The following is a 24,549-nucleotide window of genomic DNA, read 5'->3' as shown; positions in this document are numbered from 1 at the left end:
CAAAGCCGACCTTGGCGAATCCGTGGGGACCGGAGGGAGTTCCGCAGCGGAGGAATCAGCCGACGTCATCCCCGGATCCCCTCCCTCCCGCTCGCTCCCGGCGCCACCAGAGTGAACGGGGACCGTGGAGCTCAAGCCGGAGGGTACCGAGTCCCCCGGGGCAGCGGCAGTCAGGTCGAGGCCCTCCGGCGTGATCGACCGCGAGGTGGAAGTCCCACGTGGAACCCCACCCCCGGGATCGTCCCGGTTGGCCACGAACCTGACCATTGCCACAAACCCTAGGGGACCCAGCAGCCTCTTCTCAGACGGGGTGAGGCGCTGAGTGAGGCAGCAGTTGAAGATCGTCTTCAACTCTGCCTCGTTGAACTCAGCCGTCTCAGCCACCGCCGAGAATGCCCCGGCGAACTCCCGATTCCCGTAGTTCCCCTGGCGGAACCTAGCAGCAAGCGGGCTTGAGCGGACCGTGAGGACGACGCCGTGCCGTCCATCTTGCTGCCCGCTGGGTTCTGATTGGGGTCGGTCATTCTGTCATGAAATACGTGGTGGAGAACCCAAATGCAGGCAGGCAGTGATTAAGGGGTTAACCCCTTAATCACTGCCTGCCTGCATTTGGGTTCTCCACCACGTATTTCATGACAGGTAACAGGTGCGGGGCATGAACTAATAACGAGCACTAACAGGAAACAAGAGGGCAGGAACAATGAGGAGACCTGGAGAGAGTATGGCAAGCCAATACGGCCAAAACGCCTCTCTCCACATGAAACAAGAGGTTCTGCCATGGCTCTGCCACAAGATCAAGAAAAGCAATACAAGATGGGGCAGAACCATGACACTCTGTGGAAGAGATTGGACATTGCAGCCTTAATGAGTAAAGGAGAAGACAAACGCCGGTGTTCACTGACATGAATTTCCCCTTTTTTTGTGCCCCAGACACATCATTTTTTTCATGTCACCCAGGAAGACTTTCAATGTAACGTATTTTGATACGCATTATCTTTCATATGCATGAATATATGCAATCTGATGGAAATTCATACCTATTTTACAAGGTGGCTCATTTGTGTAAATTCCAATTTCCTATGATCTCATTCGTATGTTTTGTTATGATTTCACTTTTCCCCTGTGACGTTAGGTTTAGGGGCGAGGTTATGGTAGCTATTTATCGTTGTTTTGTCACCTTGGTAAAACTCACATTTTTGTATTGAATTATTTTTATTACACCATTATTATTATTATTATTCAATAATAATAGTATTTTGTGCCCATTCTGTGTGTGGGGAAAAAAGAGAGAGTACAACGTGTTCAGAGCAAACTTGACATAGGCTACTTCCTCTGCTTTGAAATGAAAAAAGTTGTTCCTGTCTTTGTGTCAGAGCTCTGCAGAAGGGTTCATTTAAATGCTGTGTGGAGGGCAGCAGAATTTAGAATTAGTTTAATCAAGTCTACAATATGAGGATTATTCAAATTCAGCTTTGTGAGTTTATGTTATGAATTGTATCATGTGTTTTGCAATCTTGAATTTTTTTTTAGATACATTTTTTTATGGCTTTTACTTTTATGATGTTTTTTATGATGTTTTTTATTGTCATTTATAGATGTATTAATTTGGTGTCAAGCTACAGAGGCTTTAGATCAACTGACTGATTTGGGACAGAATGTGACTATAAACTGTGATCTGGATGCAAATGAAGTTTATTGGATTTTATTGAAACAATCAGATTCTCCTACAGTGATACTGCGCTCATTCTCAAAGTCAGCCCATTACTTTAATAAAACACTGAAAAACAAATATTCAGTACAATCTAAACATCGTCTGGTCATATATAACGTCACTGTAGATGAGTTAGGAGTTTATTACTGTATGAACACAGATACACCTCCTAAACTCAGTCACAGCACAAGACTGAACATCATTGGTAAGTGCATTTGTTCCAAGGTTAAAAATATACTGTACTGTTAATTTGTTAGGAGTGTATGATAATGATAATATTAATATTAAATTATTAAACCTTAAATTGTTTTTAATAAAATCATTAATAAATAAGAATCATTAAAATCATTAAGAAATAAATGTGATATACATATTTGTATGTGTCCTTAAATAGTAACAGACATAATTGTAACAGAGTGCACAAACTTCATTACAGCTGATATAACTTCAAGTTACACAACTTCTTCAAGTCATACATCTCTGTGTAAGAATCACATTTACATTTATTCATTTGGCTTTTATACAAAGCGACATGCAAGTAGGAGAGCATATAAACATTTTGTCAACACGAATCACACAAATGTAATGCAAAATTTAACAGATGTAGCAGAGAAAAACTCAAAACAGTGGAAGACTTTTACTCTCATATCTGGTCTGCTGAATGCTGTTCTGATAATTACAATCATGGGTGAGTGATGTTTTATTCTTAAGCTTGAAAACTACAATATTTAGTAGAAGAATATTAACTTGATGCTTGTCACCAGTTTGCAGATGAGTTTGTAACTGTGTGAAAATCTTGTAATTAAGGATATTGTCTACGACTTATGTCTTATTTTTCACTGTAATCTTTTTGCTGTCTTAAATTCAATCAACTTAGCTTTCAACTTTTTCTAATTTTAAATTTCGTAGTTAATGCATCCTGCAGTGTGACATTATATATTACGCATGTATTTTTAATAACCTAATGTTAAATAAGAGTTTTATTACACTTGATTTGACACACCATAGGACCAGTTTAAAACAAACAGTCAAGACCAAAAATGTAATCAAACTGGTGAAAATACAAAGTGATGACAAGTTACAGTACAATCAAATATCCCTATGTATTTATACATATATTTGATCTTAAAATAAAGGAATAATGCTAATGCACATGGTATACTGTATGTGTCCACACAAATTTTGCATGTGAATTGTACCATCAGGACTGTTAAAGGTTTATGTGATTGGAAATGGATGCTCGAAAAAATATGGAAGCAGGTCAGGACACCATTCTAACACTGATCTACAGCAGACACAAGTAATAGAACAAACTCAAGACACAATTGAACTACAGGTAAAACATGAAAGAAAGACCATTTCTAATATATATTTCCTACAAACCAGAGTAATGAATTACAAAACATGAATTATAAAACATTTGTTTAGGTTCAAAGACAACTGCAGTTTAAATGTTAACACTGTTTTCACTTTTTGCTCTTTTTGCTCTTTCAGTATGTAGCGGTGGACTTTTCTAAACTGCGTAGAAATATTCGACCCTGCCATGACAACAGCACCTATGCTGCTCTAAATCTGCCAAAATCATAAACAAGAATAATACTGATCTCATATTTACTGTATCTGTGTCCAGGATTATTAACCAGTAATGGATTGTTTAACATAAGTTATTTGCTTCTTTGCTTCAGTTTATATCAAATCTCTGTGATCAATGAGCATTTTTACCTCATTGGTTGCTTGCCTATGATCCGTCACCAATACCGAAAAGTATACATTTTGTGTCAATGCAGCTCTAGAATTTTTATGCAACAATTATTCATAAACTGTTGGCATATTTAGCTCATAAGATGTTAACCAGATGACCACAAAACACACTTAAACATTAGATAAACACACTTAAACATTCTCAATTGTGGCCTGTGTGTTGCAATAAATGTATCTTTAGAAATAACTGAAACTGGCTGAAACAGCTTCTGTAAGCAGCTGGTTGTTTTATTTTTCTCACCATTTCTTCTGAAACTTGTATCTTGACAGACATTGAAGTTCATAGAATAGAGAATGGACTACACATTATTTATTATTTCTGAGAGTATTCCAAGTCATTGGAATTAAACAAGGTTTTAAATGAAAAAGATTTCCTTTGGAGGTCAGGTCTACTACCTTTTTTGGAAGTCTGAACAATACAAATGCAACATTTTAGTGCTTACCAAAAAGAAAGAGTAGGCTACATACACATAGTTAAACTCATTGTTCAATTAAGCATTCAACCAAACTTAGAAATGTGTTCCACTGGTTTGGTCAACCAGTGACTGATAGAATCTCACCTTTGACTACACTAATACGGTAAATATAAAATATATAATGGATCTGACTTAAATAGAAACAGGTCAGCATTTCAGTGTGTTCTCTGGGGTTTAAACATCAATAATGATAAAAATAAAATAAAATAATACAAATAATGATGAAAATAAAACATATCCTTCAATTTGATTTCCCCCGTTTTGTAAAAGCATTAGTGCAATATAGACCGGGCCATAATGTAATTTGTCTCAAAGCATGATTAATATCTTTCTTTTATTAAGGGTTGAGTACAGTATTACTTCAGCAAATTTTAGTTTTGTTTGTATTATTATACAAATGCACCCACAATGTTTATACTGTATCCTTATTTGCTCTTTCATTATGGAGAAGTGGAATTTTTAAAGCCTATTTGTCTATATATGTCATTCTTTCAAATAATTTTGAAAAAAAATCAAACGTAAATAGCATAGTTACTAAACATATTGGTAAACAACCTCTTTTTTAATGTTCGCAACTCTAGAAATGTGCGAAAAAACTGACCACAATGTAGCTGCTGGCAGTTATGGGTTCTAGCTCACAATTTAACCCTCACTCAAATGTCTGCAAAAGAATCATGAGTTATCAAAAGAAGTTGAATGATACATGCATTTTTCACAAAGCGCTCTCCATAAAAAAAATGTTTCATGCTTTTGTAGTAATAAAATGCATTTTGCACATGGTATGTCCCAATAAAAAAAAGATTGAAAAAAGAAAGATGTATGAGTAAGCATATGCAAAGGGTAAGTAAACTTAAACTTAAACCAGAAAATAATTCCACTGTTTAGTCCCTCTGCAATGATTAAATAGAGTCTCACCTTTGACTAGACTGAAGGTTTAACCTTGTACCGAGTGCAGTGTGTTTCTCAGACCTGTAAACATTTGTGTATATCAGTGGTTTAAACCTCAGATGGAAACAGGGTGGCATTGCAGTTTGCTCTTTGCAATGATGCTCTGTGTGTTTGTACACGTGTACTTTTGTGTCTAGATTTAACTAGACCATGGAGTCACGAATCAGAGCTAAATACAGTATTTTAGAATGGACAGTGGGTTTTCAGAAAATAACTTGTTGAAAGATTAAACATTAGTAGGCTTGCTTTCAGTTATGCATGATTTCCCAGTACTGAACAAAAAATAATAAATATATACAGGAATATATGTATATGTATATATTTTTTTGGGACTGGCATTTACAAAGACCCTAAAAAGTAAGTAGAGCACATGGTCATGGGCTAGGCTTGATTCTTATCTGAAATATTAATTATATTATATAAAATAACAGACATTCATTGCATGTTTATATGTTGCATTCTAGAGGAACTTATTTAAAACAGCCACTAAGGCTAAAAGTTTGTTCTCACCCGCAGACCATTCAAGCCAGGGTGATACTTCGAGGTTTCTTTGAAGTGTCTTTAGGTCCTCCATGCAGTCTTGTTGAAGTTATCATTTAAACATGACAAAATCCAATTCTGTATATCGCACACCCATGTTGTCATGTTGCAGTTTGCTGAATGACATGTTTCAAGTTGCAGTAAATAAAATGTGCACACCAACAACAACAACAGTCATGAAAATATTCAACAAGATGTGATGGTAAGAATTCACCAAAGCTTTTCATCGTGTAATTTTTCTTTTGAAAGTGCAAAAGTGTTTTTTAATGATTTGTTTTTTTAAATAAAGAGCATGACATCAACCTCAGGAACTCTATCATGATTACACCAAGATCACATCATTTCCAAATAACTGGTATGTTTATTTAAAGTATCAGTGGCTTCATATGTCATGTTGAGATATGTTAGAGAAAGAGTAGAAGCATATTAATAAGCAGATATCATAGGAACCCAAACATAAAAACAAAACACTTTTAAATGTCAGAAACATACAAATTTAAAGTTGTAAGACATACAGCTTATAATTAGTATACAACATTTCTTTCTAAGCTGTGACCCAGAAAACATCTCTTCCTCTGAGTGGAAACTCTACCAAGCTTTAGACAAAAACCTCCACACAAAAACCACACTGAACAGTTAGTGTGCCATAGCAGAACTAAGGGCACATTCTCTTTATCGCTTTATTTTTTAATTTATTTTTTGTATTTAAATCCATTATTACCTTTCTGACAGTACAAAGTGTGTATAAGTACAAAGTATAACATAGAATGACATCTACTGTGAAAAATAAAAAATGAACTACTATATTCTTTAAAGTAATATGTCTAATATGTAATTCATGAATAGAAGGAACAGATGACATTAATGGTTCACTTGAGATAAAACATGAATTTAAGTATAATTACAACTAATTGGACATTAAATGTAAATAAATGATTATTATTGTATTATAATGATTTACTTTTAATGACATTTTTATCTGCAGCAGAGCACTCACTTCTGCCCTCTGCTGCATAAAGGCCTAACCATTAGTCAAGGGTTGATTCTCATTTCTTGCTATACACTAAAGTACACTAAATATTTTAAGTAGATACATACTAAATGTTAGCATCTCAGTAAACATCTTCAGAAACAATGAAGATGTGTATTTCACTTCCTCTCTGTATGGGAAAGTCAACTTGCCCTCTCCTATGAAACAGTAAATAGTTTGAATTATTTGCTGTGTAGTGATGTTATAAAGACAGTCAGCAGCATTACTGCTTGTGTTATTAATTATTAAGATATTATGTCTGTGTACCAAACCAAAGAATTTTGTCACTTGAACAAATGTATAATGCAAGGATATACTGTAAACACAGGTGTGTTAGCGCATGTAGTCCATTAAGGGGCGCCACCAAAGTAAAATTCCAGCAGTGCTACATTTGAGACACACAAAATTCACAGTAGAAAATAAAGTGATGAATATATTTTATTTTATTTACTGTTATATTTTTACACTCCTAATTAGGCTACCTAGCATACACACACACACGCACACAAGAAGAGTCTCGGACAGTAAAAAAAAAAACTTACACATAAGCCCTATTAAGCAAACATAAGAAATAGTTTGAAAAATGTTATGGCAGAAAGGTTGCTTATTTTGGGGAATGTAAATACATGTAAATAATTACACAGTCTGTTGTGTGTTACTATACAAGCACATAATCTAACATTTAAACACAACATAAAAACAACTGTTGTGCATACAGCTGTTAAAAGCTCATGATTGTAAAACATTGCTTAGTTGGTTGAAAAAAACATATTTATGCAATCTGATAAATAACTAATAATACGTTAAATGTGTTTTGATCACATGTTGTTATTAAGCTTAAAAGCTGTTCATTGACATTGTAAAAATATACAGTTATGAGTTCATAAACGTGTTAAAATGTATTTATTGTATAAGATAAAAAACAAGATATTTTGTGCCTGAAATAAAACCATGAGAAATGCTATGTTTTTGCACTGTCATTATTTTTTTATAACATGTCTCATTAATATGATGGATTTCGCATTACTTTAAATAATAATTCTCATTGTTCTCAGTATATTTTCACATTACTGTACTAAATAGTTGCTTTACTGCAGTTAACTGTAATACAATGATTTTTAAAATTGAAATCAGCACTGATTAAAGACAGTAGAAAAATGAAATGTTTACATATTATATGTTGTATGTTCTTTACAGTAATGAGATTATGAGAAGAAAATGTGCAACCTGCACATGCATGTATTTGACAAGTTTTGTCAAATTCTGACTTGCAAAAAGTACAAGATACTTAATACCTAACTGTGTATAGATTGTAAAACAGACGAGAAACGTTTCACTTTATGTATATGACCCACAATCTGAACCAACTATGAAACAATCTGGGATTTAACCAGAAGGCAAGGACACAACTTTCCATTCGACAGCCACAGAGAAGAACAAAGACACAAGAATCCTGGAAGTGGATTTAATGGCCAGTGAAGATCATTTTAAAAGCTCACTGCTGGATCTATGGGGCCATCTCAACTTATCTGTCCCATATGTCACATGAATATGTCTAAGACACACAAAGTCACTGTATTCAGGTGGGTTGAATTGTTGCGACGTGATGTGTTTTAGAGAGATTTGCTTGTCTTTAGAGAATGACATGCAAAGAGTCATAAAAAAAAGCATCATATTTACTCAAACATGTTCTCAGGAAAGAGCCAAAGAGATTGGTCATGGTGAGGAAGGAAACATATGAAGGGCACGTCCTGGGTTGTGTAAGAAAGTATAAGCAAACTTCCTCACAACATGAAGGCACCTGCCATTGTCAGATTTGTACACTTGGGTACAGTCAATAAATAACATTGCGACTGAGCCAAGAGTCCTAACACAATCACATGACCATTCATATATATTTTAGAGGCTTTTTTCAGATGTCTACGAATTAGCCCCCATGTAAAATACTTCTGAATTCTCATGAGATCATTTCAATAAAAAAATGACACAAGGACTAATAAATCTTAGTGAAGGAAAAAGAAGTCAGTTTATGGTTGTGCAGAGGTTTGTTCATGGCAGTGAGGTTGGTTGTCTTTTTATACAATTAGCTTTCCAAGCAATCCTAGCTGTTATAGCATAGGTGCTTGTCTTGTCAAAGGTTATAGATGAAGAACGAGTCACAAAAGCTGTCTTCAAGTATGGACGGAGAGATTATATTTACAAGGTGAACAACCAGTTTACATTGTAAATTTTCAAAATCTATATTGGTTGATGGTCTTGTTTGAAAAAACTACATTTCCCATCATTCTCTGGGGCAGCACATAAAATGGTATGCAATTTTTCACATACCCTGAGATTTATAAAAAATAGATTTAGCGTAAATACGTGCACACCCTACAAACTCAAAGTTTTATACATGAGACCCTTAATGTGAATTTTGTTTGTTTTTAATTGTATTATTTTCCATTTTCTTAATACTTTCGTTTTATTGAAGTTGAAACAACGAAATCGCTCCACAGATAGCACAGGCACTTTTGTAAGATGTCTGCTGGAAACATCTGCTGTTTAAAAACATCTGATAATCTTAGAAAGGGCAGTTTTAATTACATTAGATCGTAAACATCTTACAGACATCTAGATGTCTATATGACATCTGACAGTAGACGTCTCATAGATGTATTGCAGATGAGCATATAATCAAAAAATATGTTGTGCAGATGTAAACGCAGACATCAAATAAATGTCTCCAAGGTGTATGTGTGCTGTCCGGGTCGTCACGTTATAATTAGGGTTTCCGAACTCGTAAAAACTAAATTTCCAGGAGGACTTAAAGACAGAATGAATAAACAACAGAAACAGATTAAGAATAACACAAGTGAAGTATGCAGCATCTGTTACAGCTACAGACTACGCAAATCCATTCCAGCTGCACAGCTACAGGCTGAGCGATTGGGTTATTTTGTGCTAAAGTTACAATTCGTAACAGCTAAATCACAGGCAGTCATTTCTATTACTGCCAAAATAAAACTTCGCTAAAACATATGAGAGGACTCAACAGATATAAAAAATAAATCAGAGGGTTTTTTTGTCTGTAGCCCTTTGATGTCATGCTAACAGTAGCTGTTGATGGTTGTAGCTTTAACGATTAAGCTACAAGCAAGCAATTTTTCGTCCAAATAGTCAAACTGTCTTTTTCCTGATTAAAAGTCTGCTGTTTCACCTCATTCAAGAGGTTCGTAGGGTGGATTTTGCCTCCTAACCCTCGCTTTACGATTTTCTGCCTCTTGCTTCCACTTCAACGTACGTAGTTTTTGTTGTCTGCGTTTTTCGCGGTACCAGAGCTGTTCGCAGTACTCATCTGCCGTTAACCCGCTGACTCCCATCAAATGGAGTTCTTTGAAGCTTCGTGGCAAGGCCGCATAATTCCCATCAGGTTTCGAGTCAGACGGTCGAGCGTTTTGCGATCTTGACATGTGGTTCTGGGGAATGACGTGCAGCTCGTAGCGGGCTAACGTGCGGGAGAAAGAATGTTCGTAGGCTACGCACATGTACAGCCCAGCGTTGACAGATGATAAACGCTGGAGGAGGAGCCCACGTTGCATGTGGATTAGGTTTTCCTCACCTGCGACCAACTAAGAGACAGAGAGGAGTTTGCGTTAGAGGTTAGCAGCAGGCTAACTGGTGGAGATGCACCGATACTAAATTTCTCCGTAGCCGATTATACAGAGTGATATATGCCAATACCGATTCTGAAGAATTCATTTAATGATTATTTATATTGAACATCAAACTGGTGATATTTTCCCGTCCTCCTTTTGATTGACAGGGTATATCGGCTCTGATTGCTTTTTATCGTCCAATACCGATTATTGGCCGATATATCAGTGCATCTCGACTAACTATCCTTAATTCTGATTCGTCAAGGTTGACTGTATATTATCAATTTATGATCGCTCAAACAAAGTTTATAAAAGGGATGCAAACGCACCTCTTTGCTGTATTGACTGTGGGTTGGCTGCATTATCCACTTGATCGATGCCTGCGGTGACCTCGGGATACATTCCAGGAAACTTGAGTTTCCCTCCACACCGTAAATGTTTTTCAGCTTGGCCTGATCTGAACGTGTAGAAGAGACACAGCATTATTAGGAACAGCATCTTTCAAAAATCAAATGAAGATGAAGTGGGTGAAGTGAACTAATAGACATCTGTGAAAAATGCAAAGGCTGCAAATGTTATAAGATTAAAAGTTACAAACATTTGGTCACGTGATGAAGGCAACATTTTCAAACCTGTTCCTACAGTTCGAACAATGTTGTAGTGTACATAAGTGATTTGAACACTAGAGGGAGTAGTGTGTCATTTTTTCCAGTGATGGTCATCATCAGAGCGAAGGGAAAAGTGTAGGAAGGTGAAGGGCAAGTCATTTATTACCATCTCTCATGTCCTGACACTGGCTCCAGGGGTCTCCGTACCTCACATCCTGTCTCCGGGCGCGCCTGTGGACCAAGAGAGGATGTTACCCATGTGTAGGACCCACATTCAAATTTATTATTTGACAGCTTTTCTAGGTGTTGTACTGGAATATTTTTAAAGGGATAGTTCACCCAAAAATTAAAATTCTGTCATCATTTACTCACCCTCTTGTCATTTCAAACCTTTATGACTGCATGAAAGATGCTGGTAACCGAGCAATGGTGGTACCCATTCACTTGCATTGGTTTAAACAATAGAAGTGAACGGGTACCGTCGCTGTTCGATTACCAACATTCTTTAAAATATCTTCTTTTGTGTTCTGCAGAAGATAGAAAGTCATAAAGCTATCGGTTTGAAATGACAAGAGGGTGAGTAATTGATGACAGAAGTTTCATTTTTGGGTGAATTATCATTTTAAATACAGTTTACTCCCTATCAACAAAACTGCTCTCCAAACAAATATGTCTCAGCAGGTTTCAGCAACAAATCAATTGTAATTCAACAAATGATGACAGAACACTAAGCTTACAATTTATCTATTGTCTCTAAATATTAAAACTCCGAAGATGGAAAATGAGATCATTTCCAATAGACAGCACCGCTTTGTCATTTTTCTAAATGTCTGGGCAGCACAAGATAATATTTCACCGACCCCTTGCTTTTTAATAACAGGATTTTTAAAACATGATTGTGTTCTTCAAACAGCTCCCAAGTCTTTTCTAGACTTTCATACATCAGCAGTGTAATTTAGTTTTTTTATGTAATAAGAATATATGTATTATTAACAAATACAGACAATATGAGAATAAATTAAGAGAATATAATGTGTGCTATATGCAATAGAAAAGAGATTGTACCTTTTGTTGCTGGGGAAGTAGTTGGTGCACGAGGAGCCATCCCAAGCGCAGTATGGATCTCGAGCTAGACAGCAGTCTACACAAGCTTTACCGTACAGATCACACCGTTGAACGGGCAGCTGGACGACACCTTCATCGCTGCTCACAAACAACACTTGCTGCAGGAAAAAGAAAGAAAACATGACATGTAAACAGTGTTGGGTGTAAATAGTTACGAAGTAATTAGTTACTGTAATTTAATTACTTTCCCCTTGAAAAAGTAAAGTAAGGGATTACTCTTATTTTTCCTGTAATTTAATTACAGTTACTTCTGATGTAATTAAACTAAATAATTTGTGTAATATGTGTGTGCAATAGTGGAATTGACAAAATTCAAAGTCTAACTTTAAAATCCTTGCTTTAATGTATAATTCTCACATTTGTAATACTTTGGTCAGTTAATAAGATAACTTTATGTAGTTTATATTATTTATTTGAATGAATTAAATAAGCCGTTTCATGTCTATCTTTCAATCACTTAACTAATCACGGTTGATGTAGGATATAGAAATTAATTAGTAATAAGTAACTAAATACTTATTGGAGAGAGTAATTTGTACAGTAATCTAATTACACTATTGAATATTTAATTAGTAACTAGTAATTAATTACTTTTTCAGAGTAACTTACCCAACACTGCATGTAAATGAAATATGAACAGTCCAACATTAAAGGGATAATTCAGCCAAAAATGACAAAGATGTCCTCATTTGCTCGCCTTCATGTCATTTCAAACCTGTATGACTTTCTTCTGCAGAAGACAAAAAAAGATATTTTGAAGAATGTTGGTAACCAAGCAACAGCGGTGTCCATTGACTTCCATTGGTTTTGTGTCCATTCAATAGAAGTGAATGGGTGCCGCTGTTTTTCGGTTAACAACATTCTTCAAAATATCTTCTTTTGTGTTCTGCAGAAGAAAGAAAGTCATACAGGTTTGAAATGACATGAGGATGAGTAAATGATGACAGCATTTTCACTTTGGGTGAACTGTTCTTTTAAGAAGCAAATGTTTAATAAAAATAGTGCTGGCTATTTGAATCTTAAATAGTGTACAAAAATATCAGGGTATAGAATTCTTTTCTTAAACGCTTGCCCCATTCCTTCAATTCAACAAATGGAAAGTCTCCTGCTGGCCACCCACCCTACATGTCCACTTACTCTTTTGGTGGAGAGCTCCAGGTTCACAACTGGGGTCTGAGACTAAAGAAAGAGAAAGACAGGAAAAAACGTGTCAACGCATAAAATGAATCATCTCGTGAACAAAGAGGAAAAAGATATGCATTGTTGGCTCTGAATGAGGGCAGATCATCATAACAGACCCTTGAGGAGGTTTTAAAGCGTTCTGCTTCACTGGTTCATTTCGTCTCTATAATACAGACAGCAAATGGGCCTTGACTCCTAAAACCACCCGTAAGTGCTGTGGGACGCCAGTGGACGATGTCTGCTATCATATGTCACCTGCTGGCTTAAGAGCCCATACAGAAATTTGATATATGGCCATATACACCATATCATTTTGGTTCATATGGACATTTTTGTATACTTTTTGTAAATCCACAATTTTTCCTAAACATACAAAAACATAAAGCGTAGAACATGGGTTTTCAACTCAGTATATGTATAAATACTTTCAACAGTCCACAGAAATACTGTTTATGTGACATATACACATTATTTAACTAATTTTGTAGTTTGTAGTTTTAATACTGTGTACTGTATATATACAAAAATGTGATATTGTTATATACTGTATGCTAAATCCATACCTACTTTTACATTTTTTGAAAGTGGGGGCTAAATTTACAAAACACCACTTTTTCCGTTAGTATTATGAAAAAATGCATATGTTCCTCAATGTTCGAAGCTTCAACTAAATGATCTTCTCTTTTCATTGGCCATAACTTTACGAGTCCCATCACTGGGTTTGGTCACTCTAGCGCCTTTGGAAATCTGACAGTATCTGTTTTTCCTCTTTAGCAGTTATTTCTGTTTGGGAAGTGCTTGACATGGAAACAACAACCAATAGGAGCCCGGGGTCAAAGGTCACGAGAGAGTCCTGTAGATTGGTGTGACAAACCAGCAGAGGAGGAAGAAGACATAGATAACATTCAATTACCTTGAACACTTTGAGCTCCTCTAAAATGATTTCTTCAGTCTCCCAGTTCTCTTTAGGTATGGAGACCACCTTCAGCACCTTACCATCATCTGGAGATACAGAAATATGTGTAAATTGTATTATTCCACAATGTTGTATAAGGTTATTTAAACGTTTATATGTGAGTCTAAGTGTCAAAAGCTACATTTTTGTAGTTAAACAAAGTTTTAGGATGGATTTGGGATCAAACCCTCCCACTGTCTTTCATTAGTCGAACAAACAGGTAGCCCCACCCCAAACCAGCCGGACCCCTCAAACAAACTTGTAATTGCAATTTTATTTAGTTGTGCTTGTGGCAAACACGTCCAATAATGCACAACTTCTCAGTTACCATGGTTACCAGCACCTTGTGGCTTTATGCAGCTGTTACAGTGTTTTACTACTTGACACAATACAAACGCAAGCATGGTCTCTGTGCACACAGGTTAAGCATATTTGTGCGAAACAAAGCGTCTATTTGACCTAAATGATTAACTTAAAAGGGGCACTGTGGCAGAACTCCACACATCTCCGGAAGGGCAAATGTTGGACAGGAAAAGAAACACTAGATTGCTGGAATGTCAGGATGATCCCAGGCAACAGGAACAGTGACCAGCGTGGGAACAGAGGTTGTGTTTGATAGAGTTTACTCATTCCACATTAACAACGTGTCCTAGTGTTCACCTAGCAATACTAGAACACAGTGTAGCTCAAAGGTATTAGAATATGGAAGTGTTAAGGTAGTACATTGTAAAAATAGCTCAATTGGCGGAGAATTGAAGATCACGGGTTCGATTCCCAGGCAACAAGAATGATCAAATGTAAACCTTGAAGTACTCAAAAGTAAAATGCAGTTGAAGTAAATGTTTCCCTGTTACTGTGCATAAGTGTAAATAAAACAAATATTTTCAGACAGCGTTTTTGTTTCTTTTTCCATTTAAAATATCTAAACGATCTTCAAATATTTACATTAAAATAGACATAATGAAAAAACAAAAATTGATTTGTTTATATTTTAGTTAATATTTAGAGGAAAATATTATGAATATTACTATTATTATGAATTATCGTATTCATTGTTTTCCCTACAACATTGACAAATAGTTTTGTTTGTTTTAGCATAAACCACAGCCAGTTTTGTTATATTTAGATTTAACTAATTATATAATTGTTTAGATGTTTACTAGAAGAAGAATGCTGGTTAAAATTATGTGGGTAGGTTTCATATTTATGTGATGTCAAACTTGGCAGTGCATTTTGGGTGTAATGCTTATACAATATGTAATGTACGAAAATCTATTTCATAAGCCCATGGGTCTCCAACATACCTGTTCCCAGGTGCAAGACATCATACTGTCCATCCTCTGCATCCACCCTGTCAACCACAAGTTTCTTCAGCCCGTATGGTGTGTTGATCCGGGTGAAGAAGGGTCGTCTGTGGATGGGTACCACCGGCTCCCACATAAGCTGATGAGACCTCATGAAGCTCATAACGTCATCTGGGAAATCACGGGTGGACTTGTGCAAAGGATCATAGGTCTCGCTGGGACACTGAAAGGTAAAGCAGAAAAATGAGATGCATTCGATCTGAGAGTCACACGGAATTTATTTTTCAATATAAATTCAACCATCCCAAAGAAAAGTAAAAATTGTCAAATCAGTTGTACAGATGTGGGTTTTGGCCACTGTTAAGCATCATACACTGACCAAAATTATAAACGCAACACTTTTGTTTTTTCCCCCATTTTTCATGAACTGAACTCAAAGATCTAAGATTTTTTCTATGTACACAAAAGGCCTATTTCTCTCAAATATTGTTCACAAATCTGTCTAAATTTGTGTTAGTGAGCACTTCTCCTTTGCCGAGATAATCCATCCACCTCACAGGTGTAACATATCAAGATGCTGATTAGACAGCATGATTATAGCACAGGTGTGCCTTAGGCTGGCTACAATAAAAGGCCACTCTAAAATGTGCAGTTTTACTGTATTGGGGGATCCGAAAACCAGTCAGTATCTGGTGTGACCACCATTTGCCTCACGCAGTGCAACACATCTCCTTCGCATAGAGTTGATCAGGTTGTTGATTGTGGCTGTGCGAAGTTGCTGGATATTGGCAGGAACTGGAACACGTTATCGTATACGCCGATCCAGAGCATCCCAAACATGCTCAATGGGTGACATGTCCGGTGAGTATGCTGGCCATGCAAGAACTGGGATGTTTTCAGCTTCCAGGAATTGTGTACAGATCCTTGCAACATGGGGCCGTGCATTGTCATGCTGCAACATGAGGTGATGGTCGTGGATGAATGGCACAACAATGGGCCTCAGGATCTCGTCACGGTATCTCTGTGCATTCAAAATGCCATCAATAAAATGCACCTGTGTTCGTTATCCATAACATACGCCTGCCCATACCATAACACCACCGCTACCATGGGACACTCGATCCACAACATTGACATCAGCAAACCACTCACCCACACGACGCCATACAAGCTGTCTGCCATCTGCCCTGTACAGTGAAAATCGGGATTCATCTTGGAAGAGAATCCAGATATATCGTGCCAGACGCCATCGAATGTGAGCATTTTCCCACTCAAGTCAGTTACGACGACGAACTGCAGTCAGGTGGAGACCCCGATGAGGATGACGAGAATGCAGATGAGCTTCCCTGAGACGGTTTCTGACAGTTTGTGCAGAAATTTTTTGGTTATGCAAACCGATTGTTGCAGCAGCTGTCCGGGTGGCTGGTCTCAGACGATCTTGGAGGTGAAGATGCTGGATGTGGAGGTCCTGGGCTGGTGTGGTAACACGTGGTCTGCGGTTGGGAGGCCGGTTGGATGTACTGCCAAATTCTCTGAAACGCCTTTGGAAACGGCTTATGGTAGAGAAATTAACATTCGATACACGGGCAACAGCTCTGGTGGACATTCCTGCAGTCAGAATGCCAATTGCACGCTCCCTCAAAACTTGCGACATCTGTGGCATTGAGCTGTGTGATAAAACTGCACATTTTAGAGTGGCCTTTTATTGTGGCCAGCCTAAGGCACACCTGTGCAATAATCATGCTGTCTAATCAGCATCTTGATATGCCACACCTGTGAGGTGGATGGATTATCTCGACAAAGGGCTCACTAATACAGATTTAGACAGATTTGTGAACAATATTTGAGAGAAATAGGCCTTTTGTGTACATAGAAAAAGTCTTAGATCTTTGAGTTCAGCTCATGAAAAATAGGGGCAAAAACAAAAGTGTTGCGTTTATAATTCATTTGTTCTTCCTATTGGGAAATTCAGTAGTAAAAATAAGGCACTTCAAGTATTTTAAAGTCATAGATTTGTTTCTGGAGCTTGACAGGTTCTGGTATTTTTTGACTGAACACAGTATGTACCTTTACGAAACAAAATATTTGGTTATATATTATACTAGAAAAGTTTTTATTGTGTTATCATAATTTGATTGTGTTTTACTGCATTAGTTAGCTATTAAAGTTATTATTACTTAATCAAAACAACCCAACTGCAGTTTGATTGATATTGGAATGCACAATAAAAAAATGATTTTTGAAATGTAAAAAAAACCCTAACCCTAATCTTATTCATACATTAAATAATACATCGTTTTTTTATCAAATTGCTTATATCTTTCAATACATGAAATGCTGAAACGTATTATATATTTTTCAGTATATTGTAATATTGTAATATATTAACAATGTCTTATTTTATATACATATTTTTCAAATATATTGTATATTGTATTTATATTGTCAAATATATACTAAATGGTTTAGCGTATTAATATTTTATAAATGGGAAAATATATGTTTTGTGTAAGTGTCACTCTGAGTCACGATATGTAACAATTATCAAAATATTGCAAATGTGCATATCACAATGGTTTACATTTACATTGTCAGATTTATTAGTAAACAGTAAAACATGGTTATTCACTTTCAGAAATATGGTGATGCTTTTATTTCCAAGAATAAGTGTGAAACCTGTAAGTTGGTCATATAATTTTGGCAAAATTTATATTAATATAATTATTTTTTTAAATAAATTACAAAGTTTAGTCCTTATAGTGTCAGAACACATCATTTAAAACATATTTGCCATTAGCATTTTTCTATAAGATGTTGCAGCCCAACTCAATCTTTTAAAATTTTATAATTTCGGGTAAATTGTTCCTTTATTTACAAAGAAAATCTATTTCTATTCATTTCTATTTCTTTTAATGTGATTTTATTGCATCATCTAAGCTCTTACTGCCCACTAAGTCACCAAACTCTACAATTTCAAAGCTTTTATCTGTCATTTAGGAACTAAATGAACTACACAACTCTGTAGTTGTGACCTCGACGGCTAATGGATCAAACCTCACAGACCTGATGATTGACCTGCTTCACTGAAGAACTCAACACTAAAAGCCCGCACTTTAGCCACTTCACCCTGACGCGTGACCCCCTGAGCGCCTGACGACAGTTTTACAGCCCCCTTGAGACAGTGCAGCTAGTTTCAATGGCTTCAATGCTGTGACACCACATGTGCAAACCAGAACCAAGAACCCAAGAGAGAAGGATCGCTCGAGGGTCCGGAGATAGCCTGCGGATGTCATACCCTCCCACAAGTTCGGCCGGATATCACATAGCAGAAAAAAGTACAAATGTGTTGTTAACTCACCGTCCCTGGTCGTGGATAAGGGATTTTCCCCTTGTACTCCATCCAGCGATAATCAGGCCCCTCCTTGTGTGCGAAAGGCCCATTGAAGGCGGCTCTGATGGAGGCCATGGAGTAGACGCACACAGCCGAGCCTCTAAACACAGAACTGTTGAAGACAGAGACGCAAGGAAACGTGTATTAGTCTGATGTTGGGTTAGAATAACAGAGTCTCTCACGCTTGGTGACCTTTGAACCTTCTGAATGGCCTCAAGCTATCCATTCCTTGAGAGGGAGAACCAAGACGGATCGTTCTAGATGGATCAGGTGGGGAGGAGAGCAGACTGTTGATATTAGGGGCGTTTGATAGCGTTGGATAGACTAAGATAATAGGATTTTGGTTGTTGGAACAAACAAAGAGGTCTGAGAACCTGGAAGGGTCAGTTATGCTTGAATGAGTGTGACTGATGGGTAAATTTGGATGGAGACGATGATAAAGCAGGAGTTATGAGGTAAACAAATTTGACATTGACGGGGAATGTGGTTAGAATGGGATTGTGGGAAATAGCTACCTGGAAGTGGAGAAGACGCCATAGATGACTGGATTTTGCGGATCTTTGGTCTCCAGGAGGAAAATGTCCTCTAAAGTAAAAAAAGGATAGGAAAAAAGGATGATACAGTAGGACTTGATGACATCATCGTCGTTGTTTCAAGGGCAACATTGAATAGACAAAAGTTTATTTAGTGATTTTATGATGATCGATTATTGAAGAAGGATGTGGTTTGTGATTGGAGTGTGTGAACGTACGCAGTTCATCAAAGTGTGTGTCCATGCCTCCAGGTCCTGGTACTGAACACACCAGTCTGGCTTTTAGGAAGGTGCTCCAGCGATTTATTAAACTTCTCTTTCCTCCGATGTCATTCTGATAAACACAACAAGAACACGCAAGAAATTACTATAGATGACATCACAGTATCTTCATCCATCTAAAAAACTGTGTAAAGAAAACCACTATAAATTTTCCAGGAACACAAAGTATTATGTTCAAGATAATTTGATAAAAAGTACATTTTCGCATTTGGCAGACACTTTTAAGTGATTTACAGTTTATTCATGATACACACTTTTCATCAATTTGTGTGTTAAAACCTTGAAAATGTAACCCACAACCTTTGAGTTGCAAACACAATAATCCAAACACTATTAAAGTACTATAAAAGTCATTCGGACATTAATAGCAAATATGTAATAATTCATATTCTAAATAATCTTACACCGTAAAAGTTCTGGTTTCTCCCGAGTATTTTTTTTCTCCATTTATTTATCATTGGACTTTGGGTTCCTCGCCGCAAGGCAGTGTTGGCTTGCTCATTTATTAGATATTATTTACTAGAATGATCTTGCTTGTTCAATAAACACCATGCACTGTGTTGTGTTTTACCTTTTCTGTGTTTTTCTCTTTTTCTTATTTTCTCCTGTAAAGCTGCTTTGGAACAATGCACATTGTGAAAAACGCTATATAAATAAAATGGAATTTAATTGAATTGTAAAAAAATATGTACAAAAACTGTATTTTTCTGTAAAATACCGTAACATTAAAGTTTTATCATGTAAAATTACATGTTTTTCTTGTAAATTTGCAGTCTTTTTCTGTAATTTGGCGTTTTTTACCGTCTTTCATTAAAATTAAACTTTGTGTAGGATCTGTTGAAAATAAATTTGCAACAGTAGTTTCGTTTCCAAGTCTCATAAACAAATGCTTCATTCATTCATCATTAGATACATGATGTTTCTGGATGACACAGGGGCTTGCACATCAAGTCATTAGCGCAAACAAAAGACGCTTTGTTTCAGGACACAAAACGAAAGCTCTTTCAGGTGCATTTTCATGTTTTAATTGGCTCATTACGAGACGTGACTTGGCGCTCACCTTGCAGACGCGGGCCACTCGACTGTAGACGCGCTTGTCGAGTTGGTTGGACTCCACAGCGGTCTCTTTAAAGAAGAAGTAGACCTTGTCATCATCCAAGCTGTGCGTGTCAGGGATGGGATATGATCAAACAAACTCCGGCTCTGTGAAAGAAAATTGCTTTTATGTCTGAGGGAATTTTAATACTTTAAATTTGGTGAGTAGCATCGCTGTTTGAGCAACCCTTAAATCGCAACGCTCAAAGTTCACAGAAAAGGACGATATATTCTTGTCATGGTTCTGCCCCACCTTGTCTTGCTTTTCTTGACCTAGTGGCAGAACCATGACAAAACCCCTTGTTTTATGTGGAGAGTGGCGTTTTGTCCCTGTTGGCCTTCCACTCTCCGGTGTCTTGTCTGTGTTCCCGCCCTTTTGTATCCCTCGTTTTGACTGTTTATTAGGTCATGCCCCACACCTGTTCCCCTTTGATTTGTCCCTTTATTTAATGCCCCTGTGTTCTCTGTCTTGTGTCGGTTCATTGTACTCTGTCGTGTTTCATGTGGGTGAGTTCTTGTCCTGTTAAGTGTAGCCTAGTCTTTTGTTGTATGTAATAAATGTTATTTCTAGTTTAGTGTAGTAAGTCCTTGTTCTTGTTATATGTCATGTTTACAGTTTATTTTACCCCCACGTGGGTCTTTGTTTTGTATGTTTTGTTATTTATTAAAAGTCTAGTTTACCCCTTACCCTGTCTGCACTTGGGTCCTCTGTCTGTGTATCCATGTCTCTCATCCCCGATTCGTCACAATTCTATTACAGAAATTACTTTTTAAAAACTATAATGAACGGCTCGTTGGGACTAAGACAAACTGGGTTAGTGACATCACAAATCCCAAAATTTAAATTGACCCTGGCCCCTAGAACATGGATAGGATAGTGGGCGGGACATCTGAAAACACACTCTAAGCGGTACACCAATCACAAAAGACTGGCTCAGCTTGACCAATCAGAGCGTTTCCGAAGGAGGAACTTCATAGATCTAGGAACTCAATAGCCTGTTTTTTGAGAATCGAGATTAAGGTGTAAAACACAGGTGAAAAATGTAATATATAAACCTTTTATTTTTTTAATCGAAACACGAAAACCTATTGTTTAGCACTGTGGTTCTCAAACCGGGGGGCACCAAGATGGATGCAGGGGCCAACGTTTTTGTAGCATTTTATGAAATATAAAAATTTATCATCAATTTTCTGCAATCAAACAACAGAAAAATAATACCACCAACCAAAATAATTGATGTTCCAGCATTGTATAATTGTATAAGTTTTTGGTTTATTTAAATTTTAAGTTTAAGATCATAAGTCTTTATTTGGGGGGCCACAAAGCGATGCACCATACACAAAGGGGGCCTTAAAACGAATAAGTTTGTGAACCACTGGTTTAGCACATCATAAACATCATAAAGATTTTGAAAATAGTCAAAATAGGACCCCTTTAAAGTGCACATAATGCAATTAGACACATAATGCGTTGTTTATGCTTGCATACATGCATATAAAAAATAGACAGGACTTACAAATGTATGAATTGTCTGTTGACATTTATTATTTAATTTATGGATTGTGGATGTATATATTGATTTTATTTTAACTATTATAAACGACATTAAATACATTCTGACATTAATTTACTTATTACAGTTAATGCACTGATGCAAATTTCATAATAAAAAAACTATTTTTTGTTCTTTATGAAGGGTATTTATGATGGGATCTTTAGTAATATTGCAATATTTATGCTGTTTCACGCACAATAATTTGTTTATATCTCATATGCAATACATTAAATCTTGTCTGTATACAATACAATATTTTTGTACCATTTGTACTTCATTAATAAATGAATAAATTTGCAATTAAAAAGATCTTATTTGGCTCCTTAAATCTATCAGTGATATATGTAATGTGAAATGTATTTGTAAAAAAACCTGGCATGTATGATGTAGTTCGACATAAATTAGATTAACTCTCCAACAATACAAATATTTTGTTGCGTAACCAGGTTTGGGAATGGCGACAAGATGATCTTTTAACAATAACGAAAAGCAATAAAATAACCAACTTTTTATTACTTGACCTCACCATTTAGCCAGTGGTCCTGGTAAGCTTCGGTACGAATATAATGTTGATTGTCGCTATGCACAGATGTGCGAAAAATGGCAGCGTTCATTCCCATGAAGTCCACCGATGTCCCGGCGTACAGATCTCCATCTGAAGCGAGAGTCAAGAGCAAAACACATCCAGAATAACTTAAAATGACTGATGATTTCTAGATCATTTACTGAATCTACCCTCTGACTCCAGAGCTCAAAACTCTGTTTATACAGCAGCATGTGTGAATATAAAATGTCAATAATTTCAGATAGACAGGAGATCATTAAATCATAAAACGGTCTTTGCTGTAATAGCCTTTAATTGAGAAGCATATGGTCTGTGCAGTGTGACTCTCTGGAGTGTATATGCTTTCTAAAAAACGTATAAAATCTAACATTTGCGGCTGGGTTTCATTTCCTGAGCATATTGTAGCAGCGCCTGGGTAATTTTTATACATTAATTAACTGTAACTCTGTAATTTGTGTCCTGTAGAAACTGATAAATATGGGGAACTTTCAAATTGCCTCATTTGAAACTAACATCTGGTTGAGGGTTTTACCGTTTCATTTAGCAGAGATTTACAGTAAATTAAATATGTAATAAATGGGACATTTCGTGCGTGTTTGATCATTCTTTCTTCCTGCGTGGTGATGGGTAATTTTCGGCGTTACTGGAGAATGATGTATTTGGGAAGTCTACTGTAGGGTCACAAACTCACCTGTCAGTCGGGCGGTAAATGGTTCTTGCGGACTGAAGGGACATTTTCCTCGCCCGGATTCTACAGCGTGGCTGAGGAGGCGGAACGTGGGTTTCTAGGACACACAGAAACAAGACTGTCACACTTTTTGCACCATTAACCCTCATCGTTAGTTTAGTTTTACAGTCAACAACACTCCCATTTACTGCTGTAGGCATGTTCACGCCAACTCCAAGCTCACCACTTATGTTAATGGTGAAATTCTGTCATCATTAACTCACCCACAGATTGTTTCAAACCTGTATACATTTCTTTGTTCCGCTAAACACAAAGGAAGATATTTGGAAGAATGTCAGTAACCAAACAGATCTCATCCCCCATTCACTGCCATAGTAGGGAAAATAAATACTATGGGAGTCAATGGGGGATGTGATCTGTTTGGTTACAGACATTCTTCCAAATATCTTCCTTTGTGTTTAGCGGTTTGGAACAATCTGTGGGTGAGTAAATGATGACACAATTTTCATTTTTGGGTGAACTGTCCCTTTAAAGTTATAGTCATGACTGCTTACCTCAAGATTGTGTCCGAGGTCAACATAAGTGCATTGTGGGTGAAAAGCGCCGGTCCCGCACACATACACATGGGTTTTGTTGAAAGGCTGTAGGAGTCTGACGTAATTGGCACAGTCTGTCTGTGAGATGGTATGTGATTAAAATTGTGATTTGTATTAGAGTACTGGAGAGAATAAATGCACCACATTATAAATTACACAGTAATGTAACTAATGCTATGCAGGAGGGAATAATATAAAAAACAAGCAAAGAGACACAGATTTCCCCTTCCAGTTGAATTATCTCCCCATGGGGCCATAAATATACATTTTTATGCTTTATTCTTATCTCGAACTCTGAGAAAACGTATAAAAATGCATCGACGTACAACCAGATGGGTTCTTGAAAGCTTATCTCTCTAACCAGATTCACCTTTGTACCCTTGAAAGGTCTCTCGTCTTACCGTCAGATTCTTTCCAGCATATTTGCAGCGTTCGACGTGTTCCTGCGCAGCTGGCCAGTGGATCTAAAAATAAAAGAAGCGGTTTTCCCAAAGAACAAAAAACAACATTGCATAACATAATAAGTTAGTATATTTGGATATCAGGGTCATTTCTAAAGAAGGGAA

At 36.8% G+C, this 24,549-nt stretch overlaps 2 protein-coding genes across 3 annotated transcripts in view; one reads left to right on the top strand and one right to left on the bottom strand.

Annotated features, from left to right (window-relative positions):
- Positions 1-278: 278 nt before the first annotated feature.
- LOC130548271 (uncharacterized) lies at positions 279-7,038 on the top strand. Of its 2 annotated transcripts, XM_057324916.1 has the most exons (5): positions 279-1,474; positions 1,596-1,916; positions 2,148-2,399; positions 2,917-3,047; positions 3,206-7,038. In XM_057324916.1, exons 1-5 carry the CDS (start codon positions 1,450-1,452, stop codon positions 3,296-3,298), a joined length of 822 nt encoding a protein of 273 aa, XP_057180899.1. In that variant the 5' UTR covers positions 279-1,449; the 3' UTR covers positions 3,299-7,038. The 2 variants fall into 2 exon arrangements, 1 of the variants encoding a protein (XP_057180899.1); XR_008961999.1 differs by having other exon boundaries at positions 279-2,195; positions 2,313-2,399.
- Positions 6,880-24,549, bottom strand: part of si:dkey-49n23.1 (semaphorin-3D) — a 57,030-nt gene continuing 39,360 nt past the window's right edge. The window contains 15 exon segments of the mRNA XM_057324915.1: positions 6,880-10,077; positions 10,434-10,561; positions 10,879-10,943; positions 11,778-11,935; positions 12,975-13,016; positions 13,933-14,021; positions 15,279-15,501; positions 18,637-18,781; positions 19,185-19,254; positions 19,421-19,535; positions 20,544-20,686; positions 22,661-22,789; positions 23,391-23,484; positions 23,942-24,061; positions 24,385-24,447. Coding sequence (XP_057180898.1) covers positions 9,667-10,077; positions 10,434-10,561; positions 10,879-10,943; positions 11,778-11,935; positions 12,975-13,016; positions 13,933-14,021; positions 15,279-15,501; positions 18,637-18,781; positions 19,185-19,254; positions 19,421-19,535; positions 20,544-20,686; positions 22,661-22,789; positions 23,391-23,484; positions 23,942-24,061; positions 24,385-24,447 — 1,995 coding nt within the window. The 3' untranslated portion in view covers positions 6,880-9,666.

This window comes from Triplophysa rosa, linkage group LG25 (genome assembly GCF_024868665.1).
Source record: "Triplophysa rosa linkage group LG25, Trosa_1v2, whole genome shotgun sequence".
Lineage (NCBI taxonomy): Eukaryota > Metazoa > Chordata > Actinopteri > Cypriniformes > Nemacheilidae > Triplophysa > Triplophysa rosa.
This window is presented reverse-complemented; position numbering and strand designations above follow the sequence as displayed.